The sequence below is a fragment of the Syngnathus floridae genome, chromosome 15, assembly GCF_059516105.1.
Source record: "Syngnathus floridae isolate MCC-2025c chromosome 15, RoL_Sflo_1.0, whole genome shotgun sequence".
Lineage (NCBI taxonomy): Eukaryota > Metazoa > Chordata > Actinopteri > Syngnathiformes > Syngnathidae > Syngnathus > Syngnathus floridae.
Genome location: NC_142427.1, coordinates 5,704,025 through 5,714,375, shown reverse-complemented (window position 1 = coordinate 5,714,375; position 10,351 = coordinate 5,704,025). Strand labels below are relative to the sequence as shown.

General features: G+C 41.3%; 1 protein-coding gene and 1 long non-coding RNA gene across 2 annotated transcripts; one reads left to right on the top strand and one right to left on the bottom strand.

The window, feature by feature from the left end:
- Nucleotides 1–1,148: 1,148 nt before the first annotated feature.
- LOC148386053 (uncharacterized) lies at nt 1,149–3,312 on the bottom strand. Its single transcript, XR_015863151.1, has 2 exons — nt 3,160–3,312; nt 1,149–2,217 (listed from the first exon to the last, which is right to left on the bottom strand). It is a non-coding gene; the product is annotated as an uncharacterized LOC148386053 (long non-coding RNA).
- Nucleotides 3,313–3,454: 142 nt separating this feature from the next.
- Nucleotides 3,455–6,045, top strand: LOC148386052 (ADP/ATP translocase 2). The gene is made up of 4 exons (XM_088399033.1): nt 3,455–3,669; nt 4,447–4,933; nt 5,019–5,159; nt 5,238–6,045. The coding sequence occupies exons 1-4, from the start codon at nt 3,559–3,561 to the stop codon at nt 5,393–5,395; spliced, it is 897 nt and encodes a 298-aa protein (XP_088255159.1). The 5' UTR covers nt 3,455–3,558; the 3' UTR covers nt 5,396–6,045.
- Nucleotides 6,046–10,351: the final 4,306 nt, after the last annotated feature.

Genomic DNA, 10,351 nt, shown 5'->3' with positions numbered 1-10,351 from the left:
TTTAATTTTGACCTTTTGTTCGTTCCAATGTGCAAATTACGAGCGTAATAAGCTTTAGTCATGGTTAATTGGAATTTCATTTCAACGCACGATTTAAGGACATAACACGAACACACATACAAACATCAGCATTTTGAAATTGTACCAAAAACTGTCACCAGCTTTCTGCACACACAAAAAACAAATCTGGCCAATCTCAAGTAAATAGTTGTTAGAAATACAGATTTGTCATGGTCTCTGTATTTCACAACTCTAGTGGGTGATGTTAATGGTTAAACGTTAATGAAACCTGTTCCTTGTTCTGCCTGCCTCTCTGCGAGACCAGTGTGCACCCTGCAGACGGGGTGCTTTCCTATCAGCTTGCAGCAGGATTGGGACTGTGAAATCTTCACTTTTTCCACTGCTGCAGCCAGACTGTGAATTGGTGTGTTTTCTGTCATCACGGAATGACACGCGAAGAGAATTGCACTGCTGCAAATATTGACTTATTTATATTTCATTTTGCTCAACTAAGAAGACAATGATTGTGCAGCCAGTTGGAATATAATCAGATGAGTTAGTTAAAGGTTGAACGCAGCAATAGATTGCACCCATTACAGCAGAAATGCTGTTTAAAAATGTATCCTGTATGGTCAAAGGAAAACAAAAGCCTCTATATATCTGCAAATTTCAGTCATATCTGAAGTATTTCTCAGTATTAGCCTATCTCTCATTGAAAAACTAGTGTGCTTCTATACAGTGAAACTTCACTGATTACTTTTATAAGGATGGAGAGACATTTGAACGCCAAATACTACCTAAATGAATGCTACGCCATTATGACATCTTGCGTCCACTTTTTGTTCGCACAAAATCCCCCCAAATATTTACACTGCATTTGAGACGCTCACAAGGTCTTGTCTACCTTTGACGAGTGTGATTCTATAATATTGCAACGCTGCTCTCGTGTGGTCAAAGTTGTGCATTACACCTAAGTCTGGAGGACCCATCATAGTGTGTGGCCTCCGACCCTTTGAGATAATAATTAGCCAAAATAACTTTCTGGATTTCAGGCCATGCAAAAAGGCGGAAAGGAAAGACGTCTGAGCATGTTTTCGATATAATTGCTATTCAACTTAAAGTGTGTGCTTTGTCTTCACAATTCAAAGTCAAAGTCAAAGTCTGCTTTATTGTCAATTTCTTCACATGCCAAGACACAAAGAGATCGAAATTACGTTCCCACTATCCCACGGTGACAAGACATAGTTCACAATGTACATACAAGTAAACAATACAAGAAAAATAAAACAAGAAGGCACAATAAATGAATAAATAATAAATAAACAAATTACACAATAAATAAGTACAGGACGCTATGCATAAGGGGGAAGAGAGTTCAGGATCCTAACAGCCTGGAGAATGATAGGATCCTGAAAGACAAGACACCTGAAGAAATGCCGTGTCATGTTTGTGGTAATAAAATACTAAATTGTGGCTAGAATTTTGTAGCCAGTAGATTTCTAGCTAAAATTAGAACAGTCGCCTATAGTTGGCTGAGGAACCATATTTGGTCCATAGAAATTGACACCTCAGGCACGACAGCAGCAGGTCAAATTGAGAATAGAATTGTACAGCACATGAATCACTTGCTCATTTTGTTAACCTTATACGTTCATACATATATTCTGTCATTTTACACTGATATAAAATACACAGCGTCAGATAGAAAAAGATTACAAGATTATAAGATTAAGATAACGTCACACGTTCATACATATATTCTGTCATTTTACATTTATAAACAAAATGCAGTGTTAGATAGAAAAATAATATATGTTCAGAATTGCCAGATGTAACAACATTCAACATTGTCACGTTCTGTGGCATAATAAAAGAGCTCTGTATAAATCCAATTCATTATCATTATTATCCATCCATCCATTTTCTATTATTACTATTATTATTGTTATTACATCAATAATGAATACACTGAAACGCTGCATAAATGTCTCTTTTTTTATATATAATTAAAATTACATACAAAAAAGGTTAGCTAGTCAAGGTGATGAGCCTTTCACAAGGACACACCCAAATATGATCAAACTGTGTTCTGGCCTGCCTCGGCTGAGATAAGCATGACAGATAAGCATGACACCCAACCTAACTTGATTCCAATTATCTCCAGGCTACTGTTCTGTTGTGGTGAATAGTTGTGATTCTGATACATTGGTTCAATTTCTGTTAAGATAAAAAAACAACAACACATGCATGAACACGAAATATCCCTGACTGTGCTCCTGCAGTGTGTGCGGACATGACAGTACCGTGGTTCTCAAGAACACTGAAGGTGACACCACTCTGACATTCAGTAACCTAATGCTGCCAAGAGTCACGTGCAATCACATAATGACCCATACAGTACAACTTTACTGATAACTAGTTCCTTGAACTGTGTAGGCTCATAGGCTCTAAAACAAATATCAAATAAAATCAGTAGCAAACGACTATTAAATTGGAAGAAAAAAAAAAACGCAAGCAACATACACGTCTGTGTTAATAAATTAACAATATATTGTGCAGTAGGGAAGGACAGTATCTGGTCCATACATAAACAGCAGCAACATAGTTGCAAACATAGATTCTACCTTGAGCACTAAATTATATGTCCACATAGCTCCCATGTTGAATGTGGAAACATTTAATTTGAAGGAGAGAAATGGCTGGCTTTGAGTTTACCACCATGAATGAATAATGAATTTAAAAAAAAATATGTTGTGACTGCCAAAAATGGTTGTTAAACCAATCTAAAGCACCAGATATAAAAATAAAATGAGCAAAATTTATTTACATTAAGATCATTTATTAGCTAATTAGCTAATGAATGAGCTTTACGTTCTGGATTATTTATCATCAAAGTTCCGGATTATTTATCAAGTGTAAAAAAAACATTGGCAGCCGCAAACAATACAGTAAGTGTAAAGTGTAAGTGTAAACTGTTCAGCAAATAGAAAATTGCTATTGTTTATTTACATTCAAACTTGTAGCAAACGTCAGTGATGTCATGTATGCTGTGATTGTAAAATTATTATGATTTCATTTAACTTAAATTGCCTGACCAATAACATATATGATCCTCGCATCCTCAGGCTGCTGGAAAAATAATCTTTTTTATCTACTCACAGCTTCTCATTTAATAGCCAACAAAAGGGAGAAACTATATTATTATCCAAACTGTTGTCTTTTGTTCCAGCACTTGGTCATTGTGAAATTCCCCAAGAAATTGTGTTGCGTTAACAGAACTGCCACATTAAGTATGGCGAACGCTCTGAGCCATGGCGCTCACGAGACGTCTAATGTACGTATGACTTGGATGTCTAGCGTAGGATGACCTACGTAGGGCCTATCGTGGGTGTGACGTCACACGCACTTCTCGCGTCGTATCGCGAGTTATCGCCCGAATAAATCCGCAACGCGGCTTTCCAATCGGCCATTTCGTCGGTACAGGCCACAGCCGTAAAGGGCAACGGGGAAATCCGCAACATACTGGTTATCTGAAAGGCACATCAAGAACATCGCACCATGAGTGAGACAGCTATCTCGTTTGCCAAGGACTTCTTGGCCGGTGGCATCTCCGCCGCCATCTCCAAAACAGCCGTCGCACCTATTGAAAGAGTGAAGCTTCTCCTTCAGGTAAAACGGCTTCCGGAAAAAATGCTGTTTTTCTAGCTCGTTAGCTTCTTAGCTTGCGCCAACTTGCTCAATGCGGCAGAGAGCGTTTCTTTCCACTATACGGTTGACAACTCAGAGTTTGTCTCCAGTAGACCACTCTACTGCTGATGTGATGTGTTTTAAATGTCTGAATGGCGTGATTTGTGGTTAAAGGATGTAAGGTCATCACGAGATTGGGAATGACCTACACGAGCCGGCGGCTAATGCTAGCTTCCCTCCACGTTAACCTTAGCCGGCGTTGCTAACAAAGGACAAACAGTCTATTCGGGACACAATGTACTAATGTCACAACGAATACAACGAAATGTAAATTCACCACGTTTAGTTCCTCTGTGTGTTGGTATGACATTTTGAACGTTTTTAGTCTGTATGCTCATGCGGAAGACTGCTTTCGAAATGGCTGTTAGTTCTCTGTTTAATACTCTTTCGACCGGGACAAGTTTTGCATTATTTTATTTCCTTTTTTTTATTATTATTATTAATCACAAACCACCAACAGTCATTTGTTCGCTTTTTTTTCAATTTAGACTTGTACCGTTTTAGCCTTATAGTACTCTAATTTCAAGTCCTTGCCGGCTTAGTTGGACTTTGGGCTGATAGTAATTATTTGAAAGATGTTAAAAGTTGAGATTTAATAGGTATCAAGGTCATAACCTTGTCATTTCAAGTGCTTCTCGTTTAATTGGCTTTACTGTTACATAACTGATGTCTTTCGCTTTCTGTCTATCCTCATTCCAGGTGCAACATGCCAGCAAGCAGATCACAGCAGATATGCAGTATAAGGGAATTATGGACTGCGTCGTCCGTATCCCCAAGGAGCAGGGCTTCCTTTCCTTCTGGAGAGGTAACCTTGCCAATGTCATCAGGTATTTCCCCACCCAGGCCCTCAACTTCGCCTTCAAGGACAAGTACAAGAAGATCTTCCTGGATGGCGTGGACAAGCGCGCCCAATTCTGGAGGTATTTTGCCGGCAATCTGGCATCAGGTGGCGCTGCCGGAGCCACCTCCCTGTGCTTCGTGTACCCCCTCGACTTCGCCCGTACCCGTCTGGCCGCTGATGTCGGAAAGGCTGGCGCTGCGAGAGAGTTCAATGGTCTGGGCGACTGCCTGGTCAAGATCTCCAAGTCCGACGGTATTCGTGGCTTGTATCAGGGCTTCAACGTGTCCGTGCAGGGTATCATCATCTACAGGGCCGCCTACTTTGGCATCTATGACACCGCTAAGGGTAGGCGTGGCCTTTTTTGGAGTCATTTTTCATTTTCCTGTTAAACCAAAGGCTCTGTGACTTACACATGATTTGTTGTTCACAGGGATGTTGCCTGACCCCAAGAACACTCACATCTTGGTGAGCTGGATGATTGCCCAGAGTGTGACAGCCGTCGCCGGCCTGACCTCCTACCCCTTTGACACTGTCCGTAGACGCATGATGATGCAGTCTGGACGCAAAGGAGGTGAGTTAATTAACATTCAGTGGATCTGGAGTAGATCTCTGGCCCGACTTTAACGTGTACTTCCTTCTACCCACTCAGCTGACATCATGTACAGCGGCACTATCGACTGCTGGCGTAAGATCGCTCGCGACGAGGGCGGCAAGGCCTTCTTCAAGGGTGCGTGGTCCAACGTGCTGCGAGGCATGGGCGGCGCCTTCGTGCTGGTTTTGTACGATGAGCTGAAGAAGGTCATCTAAAAAAATGTCATGTTGTCACCTCACTGTCCAATTTGGCTAAATGTAATAACTTTCCATTTCTTATGGACTCAGCATTCTGCCTTATTTATGGGAACAAAACTATAGTGTCCTCTCCACTTAGCTGTGGGTAATGGCTGTAAGTTGTGCATCTTGATTTTAAACGTTCCGCACCACCCTCTTTACCAGTGTCATTCCGCAACAAGTATGGTACCTCCTGTCATTCACTAGGTTTGTATGGTCCCAAATTGAATAAATCCATTCTGGGGAACAAACTACACAAATGATGTTCACTTTCTTCCTCCACTGTTGTAGCATGAGTACACTGGATCATGAAAAAGTGGATTACACCCAACTGCTATATTTACGCGTGCTTATCTCCCCTTGAGCCTTCCCTTAAGTGGTCACTGCTAGGCTTAATGCTAGATACGGTACAGTAGAACCTTGTAACTTATTTCTTTATTTTGAAACTGTTCAACGAAAACACATGGTTGTAAGCAGGCAAGATTTATTCTAGGTATTTGTTTTGGCGGAAACTTCGCAAAAATCAGCGGTGCCAATTTGGTTAACTGCAGGTTCCACCAGTAAATGATTTACCTTATTTTACATTTCAATGGTTTATTGGAACATTAAAGTCAAGTTTCTCATACAAATCTGTGTATTTTCTTTTGGTTGGCATCGATAGCTTTAACTGGTTATTGAAATGCATGCTGATGGAGTAATGTAAATACTTCTTGATTGTTGCTCTGAAGGAAATAAGAAAGCATTAAACAGTAGTGAAACATTTCTGAAATCAGTGCGTTCCCGGAACCTAACGTCAGAGGGCGACAAAGCAAAACATGAGCCTTTGACGTTCCGAAATAAGAATTCGTAATGCATTAAACATTCGTGAAAAGTTTCTGAAATTAGATGCCTCCCTGGAACGTAACACTTGAGGGCGACAAAGCACAACAAATAAGCCAAAATAAGAATTGCCAATGCACTAAACGTTCGTGAAACGTTTCTGAAATTGAATGCCTTCTCGGAACAAAACACTTGGAGGCGACAAAGCCCAAGAAATGAGCCTTTCGCAATCGTTTAATGCAGAGGAGCAAAGACAAACAGAATTGGTGATCTCCTTGGAGGACTTGGAAAAGATCGGAGTCCACACCTCAACCAAGGGCCTCTGTGCCGCCTGCAACAAAGTGATTGTGGGGAAAGTACTGGATTATTGATTGGAATCCTTCATTTGTGCGGTGACCTCGTCTTCGGACGTAAAAAAAATGTGCAACTCAAGTACAAAGCATGAGTTCTTTTGTGTCCTTCCATGACTTTCTTAAATCCTTCTCTTCATGAAGCTGGACGACCACATGCTGTGCCAGACGGACTTAAACTTGCGTCAAGGCACTTTGTGGGGCGGCTGCCGTCTGGCCTTTGTAGGCCGCTACATCTCAGTTTTGGACAAAAAGTTTCATCCGGAGTAGTGATGTGCATTCCAGTTCTTTTAAGTGAACTGAATCTTTAGAATCAGTTCACTCAAAAGATTTGTTCAAACGAATCGTTCAACAAATCGTCACCCCCCACACACACACAGACTGATCCTTTTTTTTTTTTTTTTGGATAAATCAAATAATCAAAAATCATGGTCAAAGCACACCAAAAGTGCCACACCCGCCCTCACCCCCACTTTCTGATTGGCTGTTTGATCTGTGACGTCACTCAGACACACTATTAGGTACACCGCCATTTTCAGGTGTTCCTAATAACAGGCCACTTCATTAGGGAAAAAATCATGGTCGAAGCTTAAATGAAAGTGAAAAGTGCCACACCCGCCCTCACCCCCACTTTCTGATTGGCTGTTTGATCTGTGACGTCACTTGGACACTCCATTAGGTACACCGCCATTTTCAAGTGTACGTAATAACAGGCTACTTTATTAGGGAAATATCATGGTCAAAGGTCACAGGTGTCAAGCTCTAGTCCTCGGGGCCGCATTCCAACATGTTTTCCAAAATTCCCTCGTTAAGTGCACCTGCGTGAAAAGTTTTAGCTCCTGCAGAACGTGAAAATGACCAAAATCTTTTCACGCAGGTGTGTTGAACGAGGGTAACTTGGAGAACCTATTGGAACACGGCCCCGAGGACTAGAGCTTCTTTGACCTATGACCATGATATTTCCCTAATAAAGTGGCCTGTTATTAGGTACACTTGAAAATGGCAGTGTACCTAATGGAGTGTCCGTGCGATTCCCTCGTTAAGCGCACCTGCGTGAAAAGTTTTAGCTCCTGCAGAACGTGAAAATGACCAAAATCTTTTCACGCAGGTGTGTTTAACGAGGGTAACTTGGAAAACATATTGGAACGTGGCCCCGAGGACTAGAGCTTGACACCTGTGACCTTTGACCATGATATTTCCCTAATACAGTGGCCTGTTATTAGGTACACTTGAAAATGGCGGTGTACCTAATGGAGTGTCCGTGTGATTCCCTCGTTAAGTGCACCTGCGTGAAAAGTTTTAGCTCCTGCAAAACGTGAAAATGACCAAAATCTTTTCACGCAGGTGTGTTTCACGAGGGTAACTTGGAAAACATATTGGAACACGGCCCCTCGAGGACTGGAAGTCGACACCCCTGGTTTAAGTGAAAGTGCCACACCCGCCCTAACCCCCACTTTCTGATTGGCTGTTTGATCTGTGACGTCACTTGGACACTCCATTAGGTACACTGCCATTTTCAAGTGTACCTAATAACAGGCCAGTTCATTAGGGAAAAATCATGGCCAAAGCTTAACTGAATGTGAAAAGTGCCACACCCGCCCTCACCCCCACTTTCTGATTGGCTCTTTGATCTGTGACGTCACACGGACACTCCTTTAGGTACGCCGCCATTTTCAGGTGTACCTAATAACAGGCCACTTCATTAGGGAAAAATCATGGCCAAAGCTGAATTGAAAGTGAAAAGTACCACACCCGCTCTCACCTCCACCTCCTGATTGTCTGGTTGATCTGTGACGTCACACAGACACTCCATTAGGTACACCACCATTTTCAGGTGTATCTAATAACTTTATGCATTTTTTGTACGTGTCAAGAATGTGTATTTGACTACTTGCTCTTTATTTTGGGGGACACCAACACATACTACACAACGTAAAACACATACTATACATATTGTCATATAAAGCAGTTAACCAAATGTCAGATTTTTGTTTTCATGCCCAAAAAAATAAAAACAAGGAATAAAACACCAGACAAGTTTTAACAGGTTTTAATGTTTATTAAAATACTAATAATAATAATAATAATAATAATAATAATAATAATAATAATAATAATAATAATAATAATAAAAGTAAATTTCAAACCAGCAATCTAATGTGATATCGCAGTATATATTGGATAACAATATTTAGGCGTATATATGCATACACGTTATTTAAAAACTACTATAACTGTTATAAAATCAAGATTACCCAAAGAGAAGCATAATCTCCCCGTTGTTGCATAACGGCGCATCCCTTCATGCAATAAAGTTAGCCGTTAGCTTGGAGAAAACGCGCATAAAAGAAGTGGTGTTTCAGTGAGTGGTTCTTTCTTTCCTCGTAAATCGACATTCTGGCTTACATAGTTCACGCCAGGAGGGAGACGCAACACGTTCACTGATCCGTTGATGCACGGGAAGGAAGGCAGGTGACCCATTAACTCGTTCGCGAACGGGAAAGTCAGGATTCGTTCCCTCACTGATCCGTTCTTGCGATGAACTGGAAATGCGAATCACTCACTCACTGAGTCGTTCACTCACAGATTCGTTCGTTGGTGAACGGGAAATGCAATTCTCGACTCGTTCGTGAACGGGAAGTTACGTCATTTTCTTCTTCGTTTTATTTTACGCGAGGTGGCACCAGCTTCAATGGGCATTACTGACACTTACTGGTTGAAGTCATATGAACTGAAAAAAGAACGAATCACTTTAGGAAGTGATTCGGTCACTCTCGTTCACTAAAAAGAGTCGTTCTTTTGAACAAACAGTTCACTCACGAGCCAACACGGATCCGGAGCATTTAGTGTGCGTTTTTTGTCTGCGGCACCTCAGCCAGGGAATCTTTCAAGAGCACGAAGGCTGACCGTACTGCTCGACGTGCTTTAACATGTAAACTCTGTGTGAAGGGGGAGGCAGGTTCTCTTGTGGCCGCAGAGCTGCATGATGGGACGTCTGTGGAAGAATCATCAAGGGAAACCCCGTCCACCCACTGTCACCAAGCGAAGGAGCGCTTCAGTGACAGGCTGTTGACACCATCGTGTTCCACGGAAAGGCATGAGGGGATCATTTCTATTTCATGCCGTGAGACCTTTTAATTCAACGTGGGGGGTTACTGTTTATTTATGATGCAGATCTGTTCTTTAACCTCTTGTGTGCCCACACTTGGGTGTGGATCCTGATGAGAACTGAATTTCCCCTGGGGATCAATAAAGTATCAATCAATCAATCAATCAATCAATCAATCAATCAATCAATCAATCAATCAATCAATCAATCAATCAATCAATCAATCAATCATTCTGTCTGTCTGTCTGTCTCTACCTATCTAAAGCGCAATGTTATAGTCTGTCACCATTTTTTTAGAAACGGAGTTACTTTTTGGGTACTGATTAATAAATTTATTCATTCTGTATGTTATTATTATTGCTGATTGATACACATGTAAGACTATTTTGTGTGTCCTCTTAGGGTTGCAGTCAGAGTTGAGAGATAAGGGTCAGACTTAGGGTTCATGATTAGGGTTGAAGTCAGTCTTTAGGGTTAAGGGACAGGTTTTGGGCATATGGTTGGGATTTAGAGTTTAGGGTTATACATAGTTAAACCTGCAGCGAACCATGAATGTTACCGTGTGTGTTCAAATGTGTTTAACAACAAATCAAAAAAAGCAACTTCCTTCCTACTTTGGAAATATGTCACTTCCTGCCAGGGCATTCCGTTCCACTT